At 52.9% G+C, this 24949-nt stretch overlaps 1 protein-coding gene across 4 annotated transcripts; it reads right to left on the reverse strand.

Moving 5' to 3' along the window:
* Positions 1-251: 251 nt before the first annotated feature.
* Positions 252-12229, reverse strand: KCNN4 (potassium calcium-activated channel subfamily N member 4; the record flags this gene model as incomplete). Of its 4 annotated transcripts, XM_079908253.1 has the most annotated exons (9): positions 252-273; positions 585-752; positions 1928-1997; positions 2315-2433; positions 2593-2703; positions 5238-5373; positions 7423-7853; positions 9109-9204; positions 12071-12229. In XM_079908253.1, 8 exons carry the CDS (start codon positions 12227-12229, stop codon positions 588-590), a joined length of 1287 nt encoding a protein of 428 aa, XP_079764379.1. In that variant the 3' UTR covers positions 252-273; positions 585-587. The 4 variants fall into 4 exon arrangements, with proteins under 4 accessions (XP_079764379.1, XP_079764381.1, XP_079764380.1 ...); XM_079908255.1 differs by lacking the exon at positions 252-273 and having other exon boundaries at positions 461-752; positions 2315-2424; XM_079908254.1 differs by lacking the exon at positions 252-273 and having other exon boundaries at positions 461-752; positions 2315-2427.
* Between the last annotated feature and the right edge of the window lie 12720 nt (positions 12230-24949).

Here is a 24949-nt window from a genome sequence, read left to right on the forward strand (position 1 = left end):
GGGACTCAGGAGTCCCAGTCCCCAGACACAGGGTGTGTGGGACAGGGGTGACCATTTTCCCGTTTGGGGCCTCGGTGGGGATGGGCCACGGCCTCCCTCCTTCAGCTAGTGTCCCCGCCAGCAGCCATCAGGGAGTCAACCCACCCCAAGGTGTGGCCCCCCTGGGTCCTTACGCTTAACTGGCTTTATGCATGGGGCTGGGTTAGGAGTAGCAGAGAGAATGTCCTTGACCTCAATCCTGGGGAAAGTAGCCTGGTTCTTCCTGGCTGGGTCCTGGGGAGACAAACAGAGAGCTGGATAGACAAGCAGGCCAGACACCAGAGGAAGAGACAGAGACAGAGACCAAGCAAAGAAAGAGAGAGCGGGTACTGAGAGTCTGTGAAGGGGGGATGGAACGTCTGTTTCCTTCGCTGCTGGTCCAGCCCCGAACTTGGAGTCCCTCCCTCCAGACAGAGCCAAAGCGGAAGAGAAAGGGTGGCCTCACCTCCAGGCCACCCATCCCCCACCCCCTTAGTCACATGGAGTGCTGGCCACAGGCACCCTTCCTCCAGGATGTTCTCCTGCCCAAGTCCCAGCTCCCTTACCAGCTACGTGGCCTCCTGGCTTGGTTCTGGAAGCTGCCGTGGACCCAGGGCAGCGCTAAGCAGCTCGGTCAGGGTGTCTAGCTTCCCTGCCAGCGCATCAATCTGCTTCTCCAGGGCCTGGTGTGAGGTGCTCAGACCCAGCTGCAGGTCACAGAGGATCATGTGCATCTGGGCAGAGAGAGGTCAGAGGGATCGGCTGGGGGAGACTCTCCCTGCCCCGTGGAGTAAGGCAGCGGAACCAGCATTTACTAAGTCCTTACAGGCCTTGGAGGACTATCCTCAATAATATCAGGTACCTGATCAACCACCTGCCACCGCCCAGCAACTTGGCCCGGTGCTTTTTATAGTTTAAAATCCTCCTAAAAGTGTGGGCAGTGGGAATCCTGTTTCTATTTTTAAGAGCTGAGGAAACAGGCCTGGAGCAGTTAAATGACACGCCCAAGGCAGCACCTGGATCAGGGAGGCCCTAGAACTTAGTAGGTGCTCACTTAAATCTTTGTGTAATTGATGACTGCCTGACTTCACAATCCACAGAGCCCTTTCTCTGCCTTCTCAAACTAGGATTCACAGCTTCGTCCTTGAGAGTGTGTGAGCTCTCTATGAGAACTCTTGACTTCCGTGTTTTGGGCCGGGTGGATAATCTTGGAAATCATGACCTGCCAATTTCGGCAGATTTAGGCCACCACCATGCAGTTTAGGGGCCGGCATCTGTGGCTGTGTTTACCATGGTATTGGGGCCAAGGGCCACTGTTTGAATTGTCGTGGACTAATGAGAAAAAAGCAGAGGCTACCGGATAAGCAAGAGGTGCTGTGAGCCAAGCTGGGGTGCATGATGTCACCTACTCGAACACTTCAGAATCAAGGGGACCCAGGAGAAGGAGGGCAAGCTGAGTCACCCCTTGGCCAGGCAAGGCTGCCCAGCGCTCCTGGGCCCCCTCTTCACAATAGCAACACAGATTGAGTTTTCCACCTGTCCGTGTGTCAGTGCTGTTAATTCGCATTTTATTGCTTTGCCCTTTGTGTCTGAACTTGGTTTGTCAGTTTGCTTTGGTTTTATTGTTGTATAAGAGTCATAGTTGAAAGGAATTTTATATCCGTCCACATGTAAGTAACTTGACAATGGAGATAATTTCACATCGAACACTGGAGTTCTTTGTACAAGTTGCACCTTACATGAGAAACGCTATTGCATCATTCACTTATTCATTCATTTGTTCGTTCAGCCACAAACCTTTAGTGAGTGCCTGTGTGTGCCAGCGTTCCCTATTCCAGGGCCAGATCTCCTTACCAGCTGCCCCCAACCTCCCTCTTCTCCCAGACCCCCTCTCATGGGATCCCAGTACCTTGGAGATGTCCACCATAGAGTTCACTTTTTCCCGGAGCTTTCTGTGTTTCAGCCGCACCTGGCGGAAACTGGGGGGAAAAAAGTGGGGGAGTCAGAGTGGCCCTAGCTCAGAGGTGGGATGAGAGGGGGTGGCTGCACCCATGAGCCCGCCTCCCACATAGAGACCCGGGCATCCAGGCCCACAGACACTCTGAGACATGTAAACGAAACCATCACGCAGAGTCACTGTGAGGTCCAGGTGGGCATCCGTTCAGTGAAACAACACATGGGCATCCTGACCTGGGCACACGTTCATGCTTGGTCACACACACACGCGCGCGTGTGCGTGCACCCTGCAGAGAGGAAGAGACTTGGACATGGCGTACGCACGCACAGAGGTCCTCACCTGTGGATGGCGGCCAGCAGCCTGCGCTGGTGCCTGCGGGCAGCTCCAGAGTCCTTCCTGCGTGTATGTTTGTAGAACATCCAGGACTCTTGCAGCACTCGGGCGGCCGACTCCTTCATCTGGGGGTGGGTTTCACAGTGTCAAGCGAGATAGTCCTCCTAGGGTTCTGGGAGGAGGGGCCCGGGGTCTGGATCCTGGATCTGAGGTGGGAGGGGCCGGGGGCCTGGATCCTGGGGCTGTGGAAGGGGTGTGCTCTGGGTGCTGGAGGCCCCCCTCACCTCTTTGGTATACTGAATATCCATCATGAAGTTGTGCACGTGCTTCTCTGCCTTATTAAACTCCAGCTTCCGGGCCACCACGGCCACCAGCAGGGCTGTGCAGCAGACCCCCTGTGGGCACAGTAGGCACTATGACACAAGGCCCGTGGGGATCTGAGGACCAGCCGTGTGCCACCAACTCTCTCTCTCCTTGAGCCCTCCCACCAGCCACAGACAGCAGGCACCACCACCGCTAGTTGACAGACAAGCAAACCGGCCCAGAGAGAGCCAGGGTCCCACAGCTCCCAGTGGTGGAGCTGGGATCATAAAATCATGCGTCCGAGTCCAACTCCTAGGTGTGGTATTTACACCATCACAATGTTCTCTCTCTTTTTTTAAAAAAAGAAATTTTTTTATTTTATTTTATTTATTTTTGGCTGCATTGGGTCTTCGTCGCTGCACATGGGCTTTCTCTAGTTGTGGCGAGTGGGGACTACTCTTTGTCGTGGTGCGCGGGCTTCTCATTGCTGTGGCTTCTCTTGTTGCAGAGCACGGGCTCTAGGTGCGCGGGCTTCAGTAGTTGTGGCGCGTGGGCTCAGTAGTTGTGGCTCGGGGGCTCTAGAGCGCAGGCTCAGTAGTTGTGGCTCACAGGCTTAGTTGCTCTGTGGCATGTGGGATCTTCCCGGACCAGGGCTCGAACCCGTGTCCCCTGCATTGGCAGGTGGATTCTTAACCACTGCGCCACCAGGGAAGCCCATGTTCTCTTCGGTTAAGTGTGATTGGAGATTGGGGAGAAGGGCTGGTTCTGGGCAAGGAGCAGACCTCAGGCTCCTGCGGGACCCTTTCCTCCCCACGGTCCAGTGGGCCGTCAGGTCAGCGAGGGTGTCCTCCCCCTCCTCCCCACCCCTACAGCCTCTGCCCAGCTCTGGCCACATCCTCTCCCTTCTGGACAGTCTCCAGCCTTTCCCTCACTCCACCCTGACCCCAGGGAGATCGAACATCCAGTTATGTCCCTGATGCCCTCACCCTAATCTCCTTCTAGGCTCCCACTGCCCCAGACTTCTTAGCGCAGCTCTCAAGGCCTTCCAAGGTCCAGGCCGCTCTTCTTCCTCTGCCCAGCTCCCGTCCCAGGCAACTCAGCCCTCACCTGCCTGAGCACCTTGGTCTCACTCTTCTCCCTTCCTTCTCGAGGCCTCTGATCCTTCAAGGCCCCAACAAATCCCAACTGCTCTGTAGCACCTGGAGTTAGAATGAATCTCCTGAAGTCTTCCCCCACCCCATATGTTTCAACTCTTGACCCTCAGAATAATTACTAGCTGTAAACCTTGGCTCTGGGACTGCTTGGGTTTCAAGCCCAGCTTCAGAGCAAGTTATCTAATCTCTTAGTGTCTGAGTTTCTTATCTGTAAAATGTGCACACCCTCACAGTATTACTCCGAGGATTCCATAAGTTGACACCTTTAGAGCAGAGACTGGCACAGAGTATGTGCCCAATAAAAGTTAGCCGTTATAATTTCATTGTACCTTGGAACCTCTCAGCTAGGAGTTGGTTGTGAGCTCGAGTGCAAATCGCCTTATCTCCCTTTGGGAGTGTGTGCCTGGCTGAGTCTCTGCCCCTCTTTCCTAGTCACAAAGACTCACTGCTGGAGGGAAGGGGGCTGTCACATTTCCCCCCATGCATCACCTGTGGACCCAGGACTGGGGGATTCACCATGTCCTTCCTGGGACAAATCAGGGCTGGGGCTGGAGGCTTGAATTCCTGCGGGTGAAGGGAGCCAGATCTCACAGGGAGGTGAAGGCCAAGGCATTGGGTGCTGGGTCTATGAGGGGAAGGGGGCAGGTGTCTAGATGTAGGAGGAGGCCGACTCTGGGGAGGAGGCTGGAGTCTGGCGCTTGGGGAGCCTCTGCCTCATCCTTGAGGGCACAAGAGCTGGGGCAGGGGCAGCCGGACGCCTGGAACCGGTTACAACAACAGCTTCCGCATCGCCACCCCCTGACCCAGTTACTGAGCATTTTCTGTGTTTGAGACCCTTTACATGGTTTAATTCATTTCGTCTTCTCAGGAACCCCGTGAGGAGTACGCTGGTATCAGCATCCCCATTTTACAGATGAGGAAATTGAGGCCCAGAAAGATTGTGTGGCTGACTCCCAGCTAGGAAGTGGGCAGAAGCAGGATTTGAACCCAGGCAGCCTGAGTCCACAGGCATGCTCTTGATGTCTAAATAGCTTTAATGGAGGCTGGGAGACTGGATTCCTGGGTTCTGGAAGAGGCTAGAGCTGGGAAACCAGGTACCTGAGTCCTGGATGATTGAGAGGGTAAAGGGGGGTGGAGAGGCAAAGATACCTGAGTCTTGGTGGGGCTTGGGACTGGACTCCTGGAATGTGGGAGGAAATGGGGCTGGGAAGTCAGGGGCCTGTGTTCCCGAGGAGGACGAGGGCTGGGTCCTAGGTTCTGGAGAGAGCAAGGACTCAGGGGATGGATTCCTGGATTTTCAAAGGAAATGAGGCTAGTGTTTGTGTCCTGGACAGGGAATGGGGCTGTGGGGGTCCAGACACCCGAGTTTCTTGGGGGTGTCCCTGAGTGCCTTAGTTGGCTCTGTGGTTTCCTGGGGCCCAGGGGATGAGCAGTGTGGGATAAAGGCAGGGTCCCTGAGTGGCTGTACTCACCATGACCCCAGTGCAGAGGCAGACAATCTTGCCCCATGTGGTACCCGGCACCACGTCCCCGTAGCCGATGGTCAGGAATGTGATGGGGATGAGCCACAGTGTGTCTGAAAGGTGCCCGGTGGCATTAACGGTCTGTCTGTGGGGAAGAGTGGGTTAATTCTGGGGTTCCTGTGATGCTTGATACCCTCTTTCTTAACATACACCCACAGTTGCAAGAAGGACTCAGAAAAAGCCAGTTAAGTTCTGGGCTTTGGAGAGCGTGCCTGGCCTCCTCCTTCCTGTGTGACCTGGGCAAGATGCTCAACCACTCTGGGCTGTGGCATTTGAACCTGGATCCGACCAATTCCAAAGCCTTTTTGGTTTCAGCTAGGCTACCAGGGCTGCTACATTCAGAGCGTGTGGTTGAGGGGTTGAGAGCGGGGCAGACACCCAGCCTGAAGTCCACTTGTCAGACCCGGCAGGGGGCTGCATCCACTCAAAGGAAGGGGCACCTTTTTCTAACTTCCGCAAAGATGCTCTATGGCCTAGAGGTGGCCCTATCAGGACTAAAAAGGTGGGACTCTAAAAAGGCTTGACGGGGGACTTCCCTGGTGGTCCAGTGGTAAGGAACCCACCTTACAGTGCAGGGGACACGGGTTCAATCCCTGGTCAGGGAGCTAAGATCCCACAGGCCGCAGGGCAACTAAGCCTGCACACCACAACTACTGAGCTTGCGCACCTCAACCAGAGCCTGCGTGCCGCAAACCACAGAGCCCACGTGCCCTGGAGCCTGCATGCCACAACTAGAGAAGAGAAAACCTGCGCACCACAACTAGAGAGAAGCCCACGCGCCGCAACAAAAGATCCCGCATGCCGCAACCAAGACCCGACAGCCAAGAGTAAATAAAATAAAGTAGATAATAAATCTTTAAAATAAGGAAATAAATGCACTTTAAAAAAGTAAATAAAAAGGCTTGGCAGACTCTGCCTCTTTTCCCCTCACTTCATAGGAGGGGACATTTAGGTCCAGCCGTGGAAAGGATGGATAATCAGGATTTGTCTAACTTTGACCCACAGTTAGGCCAAAGCAGGGAAAGCATCACTCACCAGGGCCCCAGACACCTCAAACCCACTAAATTGTGTCTGGAGGTGGCGACTGAATCTGCCCTGTTAAGCTCCAACCCCTTCATCCCAAAATACATTCAAGTTTGAGGACTTCTGCCTCAAACAGATTTAGAAATTTGGCTCCCTCCCCATCCTCCCATTTTTCAGGTGAGAAAATTGGTGGGAGGATCATTTACTGATCCTGACCAATTTCCCAACTGAGAAAACTGAGATCCTGTGAGATGAATGAGTTTAAAATCATGAAAGATTAGAATTGCCAGGGAGACTTTAAAGATGGTGGATTTTTTTTTTTAAAGATGGTGGATTTTGATACCCATTTTATAGATGCGGAAACAGAGGCTCAGAGAGGAGAGATCTAAGGCCAGTTCTTGCCATTCTCCATCTCCCCTCGTACGAAACCAGAGGTTCTCAAATTTGAGCCAGCATCAGCGTGAACTGTTAAAAAAGATTGCTGGGCCCAACCCACCAGAGTTTTGGATTCCATAGATCCGGGTGGGGCCTGCGAGTTTGGATTTGCAACCAGTTCCCAGGAGATGCTGCTGGTCCAGAACCACACTTTGAGAACCACTGGCTAAGATTACCCCCAATTTGTTTATCTGTAAGGTAAGTGGAGGCCCTGAGGGGTACAGTTCCAGCATCAGGTCAAAGTCCAGCAGGGGGTCTCGAATTCCCGTACCAATTCTCTGCACGGAACTCCCTTCTGGTGCAGCCCGGGGGTCACTGGGAGCACCTACGGTGCATCTGTGCTAATTTGGAAGAGACGTCCCCTTCCTCCAAAGCAGGTGCAACCCTTGGCCAGGGCCCAGAGCCTGCGTGTTGAGACTGAACAGATGCCTGGAAACCTGAGGCAGGAGAGATTTGGAAGCAGGAAGGGCAGGGCTTCCTATGGTGTGTGTGTGTGTCTGGGGAGACTGGAGACTGCAGGTGGAGGAAAGGCTTTGGGGCGATAGGCTTTCTCCACTTCTTGGTCCCAGGGAGTCCCAACCTGCACCACGGTACAGGGCGATGGTAGTTGTAAGCGTCTCCTCCAGAGGCTCCAGGTACCGTCCCTTCCTGCCCTCCCCTCCCCGCGCACCCTCACCTCTCGGCCACCGACAGCACCCAGGCGGTGGTGAGCCAGAGGCCAAGCGTGAGGCAGAGCAGCAGGCGGCCGGGGTGCGTGTTCATGTACAGCTTGGCGACGAACCAGTGGCGGAAGCGGACCTGGTTGAGCGCGCCGATGCTGCGGTAGGAGGCATTGAGCAGGACGCCGCTGCGCAGGAGCAGGGCGCGGGGCACCAGGTACAGGCGCAGCAGCATGGCCAGCGACAGCAGCGCCTCCGCCTGGCCCAGGAAGCTCGGCCAGGACTGCGTGACCGCCGTCTGCGGGGACCCCGAGATCTGCGCGCACGGCGGGCGCCACACCGGCGCCGGGTGCAGCGCGCACACAGCCAGCTCCAGCACGATCTGCGCCGCCTGCCGCCCGGTCAGCGCCACGCGCCAGTCCCGGAGCCCGTTGTCCGTCATGAACAGCTGCAGGGAGGGGAACGGATGGAGAAGGAGGGGGGTCACACGAAGGTCAGGCTCCCGCTCCCCAGCCTGCGCGGGGAGATAAGGGGGGCGCGCCCGCGGGGCCGGAGAGGGAGGCAGATAGCGCAGGGCATGGGGCCCGGGAGGGTGGGAAGGGGCAGGGCAGGACCCGAGGAAGACATCTCTCCACCTTCTCCCCCTAGTCTCAGCCCACTTCCAGAACTTCCAGCCCAGAAACACTTATTGAGTGCCTGTTGTATGCCCGACGTTGTTCCATATGTTGAGATACATTGAGGATATGGGTGGACAAGACAAACGAAACAAAACCCCTGCCTCTCCGAGGACTTACATTCCACATCCATAGAGCTGTGTCCTAACTCCAGTTTCTGGGGACGCAGTAGTAATTGCCATTGTCCCATTAGCAATGATAATAGCCAACATTTACAGGGCACTTTGGAGGTGCCAGGCATTGCGCTGTCCTCTGTACGTGTGTGACTCAGCGAATGCTCACAAGACAGTGAGATTGAAAATATTCTTACCCCCATTTTACAGATGCAGAAACTGAGGCCCAGGGCTCTCAGGCCACTTAACTATTCGAACGACTGCGTTAATGATAATGTGTACTTCTTACTGAGCACATCTTGTGTGCCAGGCACTGCAAGGGGCGTCACCACACTCGACCAATAACCCTCATTTTATACTGCAGAGGTGTGGGGGGAAGGAAACAGGATCTGGGGATGTGGGGGATGGGATGAGAGGGGAAGGGGTGGAGAGTCCAGTGTGGGTTGAGACATGAGATGGGAGGGGGGGATACGGGTGGGAAGGGCTTCTGGGTCTGTGGAGTCGTTGGCACAGAGGTGGGGAGCTCAGCAGTGGGGAAGGACCTGCGGGCACATGGCTAGGATCTTGGGTTGTTGGGACAGGAACAGGTAGGGACTCAGGGATGGAAAAGTGAGATCTGGGAGGCTGTGTCTTGTGTGAGGCAACCTGGGACAGAGTGGACAGAGGCCTGGGGGCGGGAACTCTCAGCATCTACAGGTGTGCAGGGTGAGACAGGGCAGCAGGTGGAGGAAGGTCAGGGCTGCTCGGGGTTGGGGGGGCTGTCTGTCTGTCCGTGGTTCATCCCCTCCGGGTGGATGAGGGTGTGGATGTATCTCAGGGTGGAGGAAGCTCATTACTCAGCCCAGGAGGTGGGAAGTGTGAGCCGACAGGGCGTGGGGGTGGGCTGAGGGGAGCTAGGAAGGGGCTGGGGGCCTACCTGGACCTCTTTGGCGTGAAAGGCCACAATAAGGGAAAGGAGCAAGAACGTGGAGATGCTGATCATGCATTTCACCAGGAACAGGTGGATCGCCCACTGTTGGGAGGGAGGGAGAGAGGGGTGAGAGCCTAGGTCTCCCTCAGTCCCCGCTGCACTCTTCCCAAACCGCCATCCCTTCTCCAGTCCCAATTTCCCAGCCTCCTAACCCCCAGCCCCCAGCCCAGTTCCCCCTGATGCCTCAGGTCTGGGGAAGTCTCAAAACCATCATCTGGTCCCCAGGGAGAGTGCCCTCTTCCTTCCCAAGGGGACAGCCCTGGCCCAGGTGCCAGTGTTCACCCTCCTCCTCAGCTCTTCTGCTAGGACCACACCCCTGAGGGAAGACCTTGAAACTCACATTCCTTCCTAATTCCCCTGTACTGGTCCCCATCAATAATAGTTCCTCAGCTGTGTGTGTGTGTGTGTGTGTGTGTATGGGGGGGTGTCTAGAAACAGACATTTAGCTTCTAAAAAGTCCCTCCCCTTCCCTTCCCACCCAGCTGGTCTCTGCCCTAGAAAGCAACTTCAGTTCCCTCCCCTCCCCCCGCCTGCCCTTCGCAGTTCCTGAGGAGCCTAGAAACTATCACTCAGGCCCCAAGGAATGAGTGACACCCTCCCCTGCCCTCATCCAGGGAGGTGGGTTCCTAAGACCCCAGCCCCAGCTCTGAGAAAGGCCCCCCAGTCCTGCTGCCCCGTGTGTCTCCTCTGCCTCCCCTCCCCACCTCCTGCGTTCTCTCCTGGCTCTAAGCCCAGAGCAGAGCTGCCCAGAAGCACATGGCCTCCAGAAACCACAGGAAGTTTTTTCCCCTGTCTTTGTGTGGCAATACCTTGGAGGAATCTAGAATTCTTGAGGAAGGGATTTAGAGGGGACTGGGACTGCTGGATTCCCTAGGAGGGGGTGTGTGTGTGGATCCCTGCCTGGGAGGTGGTGTCAGGGGGAAGGGGCCACCTGGGCTCCCACTCTGAGCTCAGCACCTGTTTCTCCTAAAACACTGCCAGCTCCCCTGACCCGGCCAGGGCCCCCCTCTGTGCAGGGGAAGAGGGCCAGTTTCCTGCCCCATGGGACCTGCCCCCCTTCCCCGAACAATGGTGCTGTTGTCCCTAGCCCTCCCCACCCCTTCATCCTTCTGTGCCTCCCCAGTTCCCTGTCCCGCTCTTTAGTTTGTCCCAAAGAACATCCCACTAGACCCAACCTCCTCCCCACTCTGCAATCCACTTCTCTGGTGGTCCTCTCTCCTTTCCAATTCCTCTTGCCCCGAATCCCCGACCCCCTTCTCTGTCTGTACCACTCCGTCTCTTACTGCATCTTTGTCTTGGTCTCTCTCTGTCTCGGTCTCTCTGTGTATCTCTGCCTCTCGGTACCTCTCACCATCCTCCCTCTCCCGCCCCACTATCTCTATCACGTTCCCCTGCATCGGTGGGGTCTGGCACCTGCCTGTCCTCCAGCCCTTCCCTCCTGGCGAGCAGGTGTCTGGATCCCTGCAAAATGAGTTTATTAGATTACGATGGAGGTGGGGAGGGGACACGGGTGTTGTCAAGGCAGGCATAGAAAGGGGGCCGAGGAGGACCCTTCGGATCATGTATTTCAACCCTCACCACCGGTTTCCAGTTGGGGAAACTGAGGCTCAGAGAGCTGCCGCAGATTCCAGAGTCCCCGTGCTGGAGGCAGCAGCCTGGCAGGTGGTAGAGGGAAGCAATTGGAGGTGAGGCAGCGGAGGGATGGGGTGGCGTAGGAAAGACCCCCTGTCCCTTCCCATCTGCCAGGGCTCCCTTGTCCTCACCTCGCCTGCTGGGCGGGGTGCTGAAGTGTGGGAGCGGCGGGTCGGCCTGACCATGTTTCCTGTTGGCATGGGCTTCGGCGGCCCCACCCCCTCAGTGCCTGCTGCCCTCGCCTGGCCACCCGGCCAGAGGAAGCCAGCCTGCCCTGACAGTCCGTGTGGCTCCTGGTCACTTCAAAGCTGTCTGCCTCTCCCACCCCCAGATCCAAGCCTGAGTGTTGTCCCCCAGAAATCCCCCCAACTCGATCCTCAAATCAGTGCCCTCCAACCAGCCCAATTCCACGTCCCTTACCCTAGACAGATCTCCAACCCCTCCTTTCCTGTTGAGCAATTCTGTCACGTCCTCAAGCCGCCAGTTCTGACCCGTGTCCTTCATCTGCCCCCACCACTGCCCGGACCAGGGCTGGAATGTTATGGGAACCTGCTCAGGCCTGTCCTAGCCCCACTTGTTCTTTCCTTCCCCACTCACACTATCCTCAAAGTCAGCCCCTCTCCCCCTAAAAATGCTCTAAGTCACCTCTAAGGAACCCGGGCCCCAGCCTCTCCTCTCCTGGGACCCAGGAGTCCAGGCTACCATAAACCTACCTCTCCCTTATTTCCCAGGCTAAATAGCCCATAGATTCTGGGGAAGCTGAGCTTCTTAATGTTGGAGATGGAGGGGGGAGGGGGGCGGTGCTTTGTTTTCTTTTCCCACCCCCCCACCCAGCCAGTTCTTTTGGTCTCTGCCCTTTGCCTCTGAGATACTGTGCAAACATTAGAGTTTAGATAAGGACCAAGGAGCTGCTGCCTACTGGAAGAAGTCAGCCTTTCTCCCCACCCTCCCTTCACTGAACCTGGGGTTACCTCTCCCCTAATCTGCTCAAGTATCTGACCAGCCACCTCCTGGCCTGCAGGGCTCCTGGACCTCCAACTGTCTAATTGCAATACCTTCAAACTGACACTCTGTGACCCCTCTTCCCTTCCTTTTGCAGAGAGGGCCCCCAGCATTTACCTCCCTAGGTCCCAGGAGTCCAGCCCTCAGCTCCCTCCACTCTCAGACCCAGGGGTCTCCGGCCGCTACTCACTCAGGACCCGAGAGTCCTGGCCCCCAGGCCCCTCCTCCTCAGACCCAGCAGCTTCAGCTTCCAGCCCCTCCAGCCTCCACTCACCAGGCACCCCCCGAACCATAGCATCTCCGCGTGCAGGACCATGAGTCCGATGCCGATTCCTGCCAGTGCCAGTGCCCAGCCTGCCAGACTCCTCTCCTGCTCCAGCAGATGCTTTCTCCGCCGCAGGGCCCCCAGGCCCGGCACCAGCTCCCCGCCCATGGCCCCCGGGGTCTTGGGGCTCAGCCAGCTTCCTGCCCAGAGTCCCCCACCTCGCAGCACACAAAGAGCAGCCACTATGGCTTGCAGGTCCCCGGCCTGCTCTGCTCCCTCGCTCTGGACTCTTGCTTTGAGGCACAGCAGAGCCTGTGCCCTCTGGGGGGTGGTGACTGCTGGGCAGGGCGGGGAGGTGCTGGGGAGGCCCCTGGGCAGAGGGGAGGCTCCCCAACCCCCCTTCTCAGACTAAGGAGGGGCTGGGTGTGTCTTGGGGCAGAGCAAGGAAGAGGCGTGTGTCCACATGGATTAAGACACACACCAACACACAGTGGGCTTTGTCATACACAACAGTCTGCAGCGTGTGATACACACCTACACTCAGCCACACCCGGACACCATGCAACACACGGTGATAACACCCTCAACCATGGACAGCATGGCCGGAGACAGAACCTATAACACCCATGGGCATACAACACAACCTACAACGAGTGACTCACAACTCCCGACAAGCTCTGAAACTCACAGCCACACCCGGACACCACACACATGATGCGACACACACCGGCACTTAGTGAGGCAGGCAGCGCCCCGTGGCACACACGGCCACTTAAATATTGTCCACACGCAGGCACAAACACTGCAATCAAAGTTGGCACGCCATCTTCTGACACAAACAGCCACACCCAGACGCCTCACACAGGATGATGCCCATTCGTAGCTACACAAACACAACATACACGGGTGTTCCACAAACACACAATCTGTATTGACCTCGCAATCCCCAAATGCCACACACAACATATCTATGTGAACAGAGCACTCAGCCATCACACACCTGTGGAACAAAACACGACGTGTGCAGACACACAGCACTTAGGGACACACCCATGGCAGTCTCCAATCGCCCAGCACGTGGAGAAGTGCACACTGACGTACGTCACGGCACGTGGTGACTCAAGCACATATGCTCATAGAATGATTCACAACACACATGGATTCACCCTGACAGACAATACACCCCGGTGCACAATGCCATTCATATATGCAGTCAGAGGACAACATGGGCGGATGCGTGTAGGAACGGACCTATAGGCACAGTGACACACACAGAAACCCAAGCGGCACATGCCCCGTGTAAGACATTTTGATCTATTTTGGTGCGTCACACAGGACACAACCAAGAATGGTGCCCCCGGGGGAGGGGGGCTGGCCACAGGCTACATGGACCCTGATGCCCAAGAGCACCGTGAGCAGAGTAAAACGTGCACCATCGCCTGGGACCGACGCCATAAACCACACCCACACACAGCCTGGGACATGATACACTCCAACACAGGTGGCCACACAAACACAACATATACGGTGGAATACACAAACACAATGACACAAAACACGTACTACACTACTTCCCAGCACAAACACTGTCTCATGAACCAGTAGATGTGACCCACTGACACAGCCATCACTTAGGCCTGCAATGACACCACACACAGCCCCGGGGGACGCCCTCTGGTACAATGTAATACACAGCCGTGCAAACACAACACTCTGCGTGTGGGTCCCCAGTCTGTGTTCTTGGCAGGGAAAAGAGAGGCCCCAACATGGACACACACCTGGAGGGAGACACAGGGTCACATCACTGAGTGATACACAGCTTTACACACACAACCCATAAGGAAGAGAACAGCAAATGCGATGCAGACTGATGCATGGTGACCCCCAGAGTGGCAGCCATGCGGCATGCGACCTCACGCAGCAGCACAAGTTATGCACGGAGCTGCACACCGTACATCCAGACACAGATCAAAACCCTCCGCCAGCAACACACCAGGACTCGCTGGCGAGGTGACACGAAACCCCTCTCACCGTGTGGTGTGTGGCCCTATGGACACCACTCTCTGGGGAAACACACAGACATAACCCCTCTCCCCTTCTGAGTTGTATGCCATGTAGGAACATGGTCCCTCCAGCCACAGGGCAGTGAGACACACACAGACATGCTTGGCGTCACACCACCACAACCCACATGGACACACCCAGAGACACCAAACCGCACACACAGACACACCCGGTGACAAAAACACAACCTATGCTGGAGCCCGGCCCCATGGTGCGCATGTGATTCCCACTCAGGATGAGACGCAGTGGGGGTAGTGATGGAGACACATGCCTGTCTGCTTGGAGGAGATGCTGCAGCCGGGGGACCCCCCCCACCTCCCCTCCCTCTCGGCTTCCCCAGGCCTTGCCTCAGACTGCTGTCTCGGTCTCTCCCGCTCTGGAAGCCTTTCGGTTCGTCTTTATCTCTTTCTCTGTCTCTGCTTTCCTCTCCTTTATGCCTTTATTTCCGTTCTGCCTAAGTACCTTCTGGCTCTGTCTCTCTCTGTCCATTTCTCTGGTTCCATTTCTCTCTCTGGCTCTGCCTCTCTTTGTGTCCCTATGTCTCTCAGCCTCTCTGTCTCTGTGTCTATCCCTGCATCCCACTGCTTTTAACATTTTTTTTATTGAAGTATAGTTGATTTACAATGATTCGGATGTACAGCAAAGTAATTCAGTTATATATATGTATATATAATATATATATTCTCTTTCAGATTCTTTTCCATTATGGTTATTACAAGATATTAAATGTAGTCCCCTGTGCTATACAGTAGGTCCTTGTTGTTTATTTTATATACAGTAGTGTGTATCCGTTAATCCCAAATTCCCAATTTATCCCTCCCACCCTTTCCCCTTTGATAACCATAAGTTTGTTTTCTGTGTCTCTGAGTCTCTTTCTGTTTTGTAAATAAGTTCATTTGCACCCTTTTTTTTTAGATTCCACATAGAAGTGAGATCCTGTGATCCTGCTGCTTTTCTATTTCACTCTCGCTACCTGTCCCTGTCCCTCTCTTTGTTCGTCGCTATCTGTGTCTCTGTCTGTTGCTCTCTGACTCTGTCTCCATCTCTGCCTGCGCTCTCTTTTCTGTCTCATCCTCTCTCTGCCTCTAGTGCTCTGTGTCTCTGGGCCTCTCTAAGCTCAGGGGCCAAAGGCCAGGGACACAGACTGCGGCTGCCTGAGAGGGTCAGTGGCCATGGAACAGAGACCTCCAGCCCAGGCCTTCCACAGCCTCTGTGCTCCAGTGCAGGCAACTGTGAAAAACTGAGGGGAGAGAGACAACCAGAGAGACCGTGAATGCTGGAGCCAGAGGAGAGGGAGGGACAGAGACAGACAGAGAAGGAGGGGGAGAGAGGGGAGGGAGGAGGTTGGGGGGAGAAGTTTTTACAAACTCAAAGAGCTGGAGACGGAAGAGACCTAGTGGTGAAGAGAAAGCAGGAGTCAGAATCAAGACAGGGAAGTTGGAGCAGAGGGAAATTTTGCCTCCAAAGAGCCCACGACTAAACGAGAAAAGCGGAGACTAGGCAGGGTGTGGGAGATGCCAGAGTGGGAAGGGCACCTGCCTCCAAACGGAAGTTCTGGGCTATGGGGGTCAGCTGGTAGCACACTGCGCCAGAGCCAGCTCCCTGCAGCCCAGAGAGGGGGTTGGTGACTCAGGGCCCCAGCGCTTCCTGTGACTCACCTTTAGTCTCAACCCTGGAAGGGGGGCGTGGAGGGGGAGGGGGTCTCTGTAAAAGACAGGGAGGGGGAGCACTAGAGGACCTCTCTGCCCAGAGGAGGGAGCAGGGCAGCTGCAAGGGACTTGGAGGGGAGGAGGGCTGGGGACCAGGATCCTGGGTCTGACGGGGGAGGGGCCGGGGACCAGGATCCTGGGTCTAAAGGGGGAGGGGCCGGGGACCTGGATCCTGGGTCTGACGGGGGAGGGGCCGGGGACCAGGATCCTGGGTCTGAGGGAGGAGGGGCCGGGGACCAGGATCCTGGGTCTGAGGGAGGAGGGGCCGGGGACCAGGATCCTGGGTCTGAGGGAGGAGAGCCGGGGTCCTGGATCCTGGGTCTGAGGGAGGAGGGGGCTGGACCCATACTCCTGGTCCAGGAAGACTAGGAAAACTGATTCCAAAATCCTTAGGACTTTCCCTTGGCCTCGTCCCAGCTGCCCCACCTTCATCCCAGCCCCATCTCCGGGCCTGGAATGGACCCAGATGCCTTGGTGCCCAGCCGGAAGGGGCCAAGGACAAAGAAAGAGCTGTTTAACTCGGCCTGGTGGTGGAGCGGGTGAAGAGGTAGTCTCATATGGAAAGGTCACTCATCACCCAGGGCTTGTGCAGGGAAAGGCGGGGCTCAGCCCAGGGGAAGACGTCCAGAAAGTCTGAGGCCTGTGGCGGCAAATCCTCCAACTGCTGTCTTTTGGATTTAGGCATTTGGAGGCTTCGGGGCATTGGGATACTGCCACCTGGTGCTGTTTGAGGGAACTGCAGGCTCTCTGCTTTTCCAGCTTAGTATCCATCTATTGCGCACCTGCTGAGAGTCAGGTCCTGCTCTACACGTTGGGGATACAGTAATAACAAAACAGACAAAATCCCTGCCCCCATGGAGCTTCCTGGCTAAAGGAGGGAGACCCTGTGTTTCTGTCAATCTCTCTCTTGCTTTTGCTTTGTCTCTGTGAGTCTGCTTCTCTCTGTATCTCACTGGCCTTGCTTCTGAGTTTCTGTCTCCTGGTCTTTGTCCCCAGGTGCATGCCTCTCCGCTTTCATTTTTTTAATTTTTATTTTATTTTATTTTTTATTTTTTTCGGTACGCGGGCCTCTCATTGTTGTGGCCTCTCCCGCTGCGGAGCACAGGCTCCGGACATGCAGGCTCAGAGGCCATGGCTCACGGGCCCAGCCGCTCCGCAGCATGTGGGATCTTCCCGGACCGGGGCATGAACCCGCGTCCCCTGCATCGGCAGGCGGACTCTCAACCACTGCGCTACCAGGGAAGCCCCGATTTTATTTTAAAAATAAATTTATTTATTTATTTTTGGCTGCATTGGGTCTTTGTTGCTGTGCGTGGGCTTTCTCTAGTTGCAGCGAGCAGGGGCTACTCTTTGTTGCCGTGTGTGGGCTTCTCATTGCAGTGGCTTCTCTTGTTGTGGAGCACGGGCTCTAGGCATGCAGGCTTCAGTAGCTGTGGCACGCGGGCTCAGTAGTTTTGGCTCACGGGCTATAGAGGGCAGGCTCAGTAGTTGTGGTGCAGGGGCTTAGTTGCTCCACGGCATGTAGGATCTTCCTGGACCAGAGCTCAAACCCGCATCCCCTGCACTGGCAGGCGGACTCCCAACCACTGTGCCACCAGGGAAGCCCTCTGCTTTTAGTTTATCCTTTGTATCTCTGTGTTCCCAACCAATTAAAAATTATGTATTATATTATGTTAAGCTATTTATCTATCTGTCTATATAGATATATATCTCGCAATCTGGGTATCTAGAGACTTTGGGTCAATTGGGTTAAGCCTTTTTTTTTTAATTTAAAATTTATTTATTTATTTTATTTATTTATTTTGGCTGCGTTGGGTCTTTGTTGCTGTGCGCAGGCTTTCTCTAGTTGCGACGAGTGGGGGCTACTCTTCGTTGCGGTGCGCGGGCTTCTCACTTTGTTGGCTTCTCTTGTTGAGCACGGGCTCTAGGAGTGCAGACTTCAGTAGTTGTGGCACATGGGCTCTAGAGCGCAGGCTCAGTAGTTGTGGCACACGGGCTTAGTTGCTCCGCAGCATGTGGGATTTTCCTGGACCAGGGCTCTGTCCCCTGCATTGGCAGGTGGATTCTTAACCGCTGAGCCACCAGGGAAGCCCTGGGTTAAGCCTTGACATGGCCATGGTCACTGACTTTATTTTTGGGTGGAACATAATAACATAACACACATACAGCCTGGTTTAGAGACAGACCTGAGTTCATATCTAACTCTGCTATCCCTAGCTCTGTGTCCTATGAGACCTGTAAAATGGGGGGATGATTATACCCTGTGTCACAGGGTTGCTTGAGGATTAGGTGAGGTGGAATATGTGGGGCCCTCAGCAGGGGACCTGGCATACATTAAGCCCTCGTGGCACATTGTTTCCCAAGCTGGCTCCAGTAATTCCTCCTCCTCTGTGCTGGTATGTGGCTTCTCCCACCAACAGGTAGACTCTGTCTCTTCTCCTTCAATCTGGCTGGCTTGTGACTTGCTTTGACTAATAGAATGTGGCAGAAATGATGCTGGGCCAGTTCCAGGTCCAGTTCTTAAGAGAACTAGAAGCTTTTGCTTTTGTTCTCTTAGAACTCTAAGACTGCCATGTTGTGAGGAAGCCCAAGCTAGTCACATGGAGAGGCCATGCAGAGGAGAATCAAAGCACTCTGGCCAAAGCCCCAGTCCAGCCCCATCTGAATGCAGCTGCATGAGACCAGCAGAAGTGCCCCGTCAACCCTCAGAATCATGAGAAATAATACACTTCTTGTTTTAAGACACTAAATTTTGGAGTGGTTTGTTATATAATAATAACAATAAATATTACACTTTTATGTTCACTTTTATGTTTGAAGTTTTCCGTAATAAAAAGTATGTAGGGCTTTGCTGGTGGCGCAGTGGTTGAGAGTCCGCCTGCCGATGCAGGGGACGCGGGTTCGTGCCCTGGTCCGGGAAGATCCCACATGCCGCGGAGCGGCTGGGCCCGTGAGCCATGGCCTCTGAGCCTGCGCGTCCGGAGCCTGTGCTCCACAACGGGAGAGGCCACAACAGTGAGAGGCCCGCGTACCGCAAAAAAAAAAAAAAAAAAAAAAAAGTATGTATATATTAATATATATGAGTACGTATATATGAATAGGTAATAGAATAGATAATGGAAAATGCACTTTATAAATTACAGCTAGTGTTATTTTGCTTCTCTCTTTCTGCCTGTGGGTCTTTCTTGACTCTTTCAGTCTCTGCTTGTCTTTCATATTTTCCTGTCTCTCTTTCTCTATCTCTTTCTCTCTGTGTGTCTACTCCTATCTTACCAAAAGCCCTCCTGCCCTTTCCCATCCACTTACTTTGCTCCACCACATTGGCCTTCTTGCTGGTCCTCAAACATGCCACGCTCTTTCCTGCCTCAACATCTTGGTGCTTGCTTCTTCCTCTGCCTGAATGCTTTTACCTCCAGTCTCCTCTTGGATCATTTCCTTACTTCATCCAGTTCTCTTTTCAATATAGTCTCTTCCTTGACCATCTCCTCAGAAATGCTCCTCTCCCACCCCATAAATAACTGCATCATATTTCATTGCTACGTCTTTATCATGGCGCATGGCATTTATCTAAATGATCCTGTTTTCTTATTTTCCTACTTGTTCAGGACAGGGATTTTGCCATCTCCAGTGTTTAGAACTGTGCCTGGCACAGAGGAGATGCTCAATGGCTATTTGTTGAAGGAATGCTCTTATTCAGTAGTACTGATTGGCTCTTCTTCGACTCCACCCTCCTGCCCTGTTCCACACTGTTCTGGAAATCGGAAGGATGTCATTTCCTCATTTCCGTGTCCTTTGTCTCACCTATTAGTTGAGTTGCTGTCTGTCGTTCTGAGACCCAATGCTGTGGATCTGTCCTTGGTGCTGACCTAGGCTCCCACCTGCATTAACCTGGGGAGGGCAACAGAATCTTAGGAGAGGGGCGCTGTGAGTGTGATCCAAGCACTGGACCACCTGGGTCACTGAGCGCAGCAGGCATCTGAGTTCTGAAGGGAGGAAGTGCCTGGGTCACTGGGTTCAACAGGTATTTGTTTTATCTATCGCCTATCTGTCTATCTATCTATCCATGTATACGTATACGTATATATATTATTATTATGCAAAACTTCAAACAAGCAGAAGTGAACAGAAGAGTATATAATAAACGTCACGTACCCATCTAACAAAAGCAACTCATGGTTAATTGCATTTCATCTGTGCCTCCACCTGCTTCCTCACTTCCTATATTATTTTCATGCAAATCCCAGACATGATATCATTTAATTGTATGTCGTATTTTAATTTTGTTTCTTTCTGTGGAGTTATGGCTTACACGTTGGAAAGGTCACAAATCTTTTTTTAAAATTAATTAGTTAATTTATTTATTTTTGGCTGCGTTGGGTCTTCGTTGCTGCGCGGGCTTTCTCTAGTTGCGGCGAGCGGGGGCTACTCTTCGTGGCGGTGCGCGGGGTTTTCATTGCGGTGGCTTCTCTTGTTGTGGAGCATGGGCTCTAGGCACGCGGGCTTCAGTAGTTGTAGCACGTGGGCTCAGGAGTTGTGGCTCGCGGGCTCTAGAGCCCAGGCTCTAGAGCTGTGGCACACGGGCTTAGTTGCTCCATGGCATGTGGGATCTGGTTCCCCGACCAGGGCTCGAACCCATGTCCTCTGCATTGGCAGGTGGATTCTTAACCACTGCACCACCAGGAAAGTCCCCCACAAGTCTTAAGTGTACAAATTGATGCAGTTCTACCTGTGTATAGACACGTGTGACCATCACCTCAGGCAAGTCATAGAGCATCTCCATTGCCACAGGAGGTTCTCCTGAACCGTCTCCCAACTGATACACCAGAGATAGCCAGCATCCTGACCTCTGTCACCAAAGATTAGAAAGCCACAATATGGGAGTCCAAAAACCTAGGCTCTTGCCTTAACTTTGCTGTTGGCATTAGTATTTTTTTTTATGCAATATACCATACGTGCAGAAAGTGCATACCATATAGAGATCTATATTGGACAAATGATTACATTTGTGTATCCCCATGAAATTACCACACACCCAGAGAGAATACTGCCACTCCCCAGAATCTTCCTGTGTGCTTCTGTATGACCACCGCCTTCTTCCCAATCTCCAGAGGAAGCCACAATCCTCATGCATAAGGGACTTTACTCCTCAGCCCTGACACACTGTTTTCTCACTCCTTCCTTCTCCCTCCAAGCCCCTCAACACTAAGTGGCCCCTGACCCTGGAGACCATGAATGAGAGACCCCATCACCAGCCTCTCCTTGGTGTCCCTACCTTCTCACTCCCCCAGTCTGTCCCCTGCGTGCTCACAGGGAGAGCTTCCCATCCCCTGGCTTCGACCATACCTCTCCCCTGCTCGAAGCCCTTCCATGGATCCCCATTGGCTGCAGAATAAGTTCAGGAAACTTTAGCTTCATCTGACATTTTAAGCCCCTCAGGAGCGCTGCCATCACTTCATCCTCATCTTTTCTCACATTTTGTACACAGACCAAGCCTTTCTGCACTCCGCCCTTCCTCCTTCTCCTTTGCCAATTCCTACTTGTCACTTAAGTGTCTTCTCAGAGATTCGTTCCTATCAGAAGCCTTCCCTGGTCTTCCTCTTTGGAACTCCCCTAGACCTCCATACTTTATGATTTACCAACCATCAGCCTCCGGGTTTGTGACTGACTCTTTCCAGACCAGGAGGACAGGGTTGGGTCTGACTCATTGCTGGGTCCCTGGCGTCACCGGCTCAGAAGAATAGGTTATAAATGTTTGCTGACTGTCCCTCCCTGCAGCTCCCTCTGTCTCTTACTTGTTCCTGCTTCTGTCCTGCTGTCCCTCTGCCATTTAACAAGTGTTTCCTAGAATCAAGGACATGGAGAACAGACTGGTGGTTGTGAAGGGGGAGGGGGTTGGGGGAGGGATGGATTGGGAGGTTGGGGTTAGCAGATGTAAGCCTTTATAAAAGGGATGGATAACAAGTCCTACTCTTCAGCACAGAGAGCTAGCTATATTCAATATCCTATGTTAAACCATAATAGAAAAACATATTTAAAAAAGAATGTATATATATGTATAACTGAATCACTTTGCTGTACAGCAGTAATTAACATAACATTGTAAATCAACTATACTTCAATAATAATAATGATAAAAAGCAAACAAACCAAGTATTTCCTTTCATGAGCTTGTGTGGGCTGGCCCTTCTGTCTGGAATGCTCTTCCTCATTCTGTCCACCTGGTGACCCCCCTCATCATTCACGACCCAGCACAGGCTCCGTTCTCTATGAAATCACTCCTGATGCCCTAACCCCCAGTCAGAGGTTTTTTTTCTCTACCTGCCAGCCCTTCCAGCCCAAGTACTTCCTTTTTTTTTTTTTTTTTTTTTTTGCGGTACGCGGGCCTCTCACTGCTGTGGCCTCTCCCGTTGCGGAGCACAGGCTCCGGACGCGCAGGCTCAGCGGCCATGGCTCACGGGCCCAGCCGCTCCGCGGCATGTGGGATCTTCCCGGACCGGGGCACGAACCCGCGTCCCCTGCATCGGCAGGCGGACTCTCAACCACTGCGCCACCACGGAAGCCCCTTGCAGAACTTCTGCCTCCCATCCCCATGACTTTGAGCTCTGCTGGTTTGGAGGTTTTGGTTCCCAAGGAAAGAATGCTTCCTGCTTCCACTAGAGGACACAGCAATGCTTCCACTGAGTGGGAAGGTGAGACGTTCACCTGGCCTTTTAGGGCTCCTCACTCCACTGAACCAATGGGCAAAGAAGAAGATTATTTGCTGGGATGACTGATCTCAATTACTAAGGGGAAATTGGGTTCCTCCTGCAGAGTGGATCCAAGGAAGGCCGTGTCTGGAACCCAAGGCATTCTCTGGAGCACTCCTTAGAGATTTCATGTCCCATAGTATATGTAACCCCCTCAAAAACATGCAGGACCACTAAGGATTTAGACCTTTCAGGAATGAGGGTTTCGGTTGCCTAACTTGATAAATAACACCAGCCAGCTGAGGGCAAAGGACACTTGGAATGAGTAACGGAAGAAGGAAATTAAACATTTCAACTATGGCCTTGTGACCAGTTACAGAAATGCAAACTGTATTAGATATGCATATTTTCTTCTTTGCTTTTTTTTTCCTTCTTCCTTTCCTTGCTTCTTTGCTTCCTTCCCTCCTTTCTCCCTTTATTTTTATCTTTTCATATATTTGTCTATCCATATCTTTTAATCCTGCCTGTTCTTTCCCTTTATTATTTTATATAAAGATTATCGGTGGTGGTCCTGATGTTCATAAATTAATTTTTTTAAAGGGACTTTTTAAGAAATTAATTAATGTATTTATTTATTTTTGGCTGTGTTGGGTCTTCGTTTCTGCACGAGGGCTTTCTCTAGGTGTGGCAAGCGAGGGCCACTCTTCACCGCGGTGCGTGGACCTCTCACTATCGCGGCCTCTCCCGTTGCGGAGCACAGGCTCCAGATGCACAGGCTCAGTAGTTGTGGCTCACGGGCCTAGTTGCTCCGCGGCATGTGGGATCCTCCCAGACCAGGGCTCGAACCCGTGTCCCCTGCATTAGCAGGCAGATTCTCAACCACTGCGCCACCAGGGAAGTCCTAATTAATTTTTTTAATTGAAGTATGGTTGATTTACAATGTTGCGTTAGCTTCAGGTGTATGGCAAAATGATGTGTGTATATATATATATATATATATATATATATATACACACACACACATCATTATATATATATAGGATATATATATAATATTTATATATTCTTTTTCACATTCTTTTTCATCATAGTTTATTACAAGATATTGAATATACTTCCCTGTGCTATACAGTAGGACCTTGTTGGTTATCTATTTTATATATAGTAGTGTGTATATGTTAAATTAGGATTTATCCCTTCCCCCACCTTTCCCCTTTGGTAATCATAAGTTTGTTTTCTACGTCTGTGGGTCTATTTCTGTTTTGTATATAAGTTCATTTGTATCATTTTTTTTTAGATTCCACATATAAGCCATATTATATATTTGTCTTTCTCTGTTTGACTTACTTCACTTAGTATGATAATCTCTAGGTCATCCCATGTTGCTGCAAATGGCATTATTTCATTCTTTTTTTATGGCTGAGTAGTATTCCATTGTATGTATATACCACATCTTCTTTATTCATTCATCTGTTGATGGACATTTAGGTCTATTCCATGTCTTGGCTACTGCAAATAGTGCTGCAGTGAACATTGGGGTGCATGTATCTTTTTGAATTATGGTTTTCTCTGGGTATATGCCCAGGAGTGGGATTGCTGGGCCATATGGTAGTTCTGTTTTTAGTTTTTGTTCTCCATAGTGGCTGCACCATTTTACATTCCCACCAACAGTGTAGGAAGGTTCCTTCATAAATTAAAATTTTATCAATAGCATCCATTCTACTTTTTTTTTTTTTTTTGCGGTACGCGGGCGTCTCACTGTTGTGGCCTCTCCCGTTGCAGAGCACAGGCTCCGGACGCGCAGGCTCAGCGGCCATGGCTCACGGGCCCAGCCGCTCCGCGGCATGTGGGATCTTCCCGGACTGGGGCACGAACCCGTGTCCCCTGCATCGGCAGGCAGACTCTCAACCACTGCGCCACCAGGGAAGCCCCCATTCTACTTTTTTACTGCCTTTTCCCTCTTACCCAAACCAGATATTTCTCGTGCACTGCAGTTAGCAGACAGCAATAAGTAGGTGTTGAATGAGTATTTTTAAATGACTAAATATTCAAACAGATGATCACAGATCAAGATGACAAAGAGAGGGAATTCATTAAATCCCGCCCACAACCACTGTGAAGTAGGACCTTGTCATTACTGTAGGTTTTATTTTCACCTCTGCCTGACAAGTTAGGAAACATAGTCTCAGTGAGATTAAGTAACTTGCCCAAGGTCACCCACAGGCAAAATGCTGAAGCTGGAATTCGAACCCATGCAGCCTGGCTCCAGGCTCTGGAGGGAGAGCCTAGGACCAGGAAACCCACAACCAGGAAATGGGGTTGTGGTGAGCCTGGGCCTGGTTGGTGCTCAGCAAGCAGGATCTATGATCAGGTTTGCTCTGCATGCGGGGTGGGATGTGGCTGTTTCTCCCCACCCTGGGATGCTAGGG

This window comes from Stenella coeruleoalba (assembly GCF_951394435.1).
Source record: "Stenella coeruleoalba genome assembly, chromosome: 20".
NCBI lineage: Eukaryota > Metazoa > Chordata > Mammalia > Artiodactyla > Delphinidae > Stenella > Stenella coeruleoalba.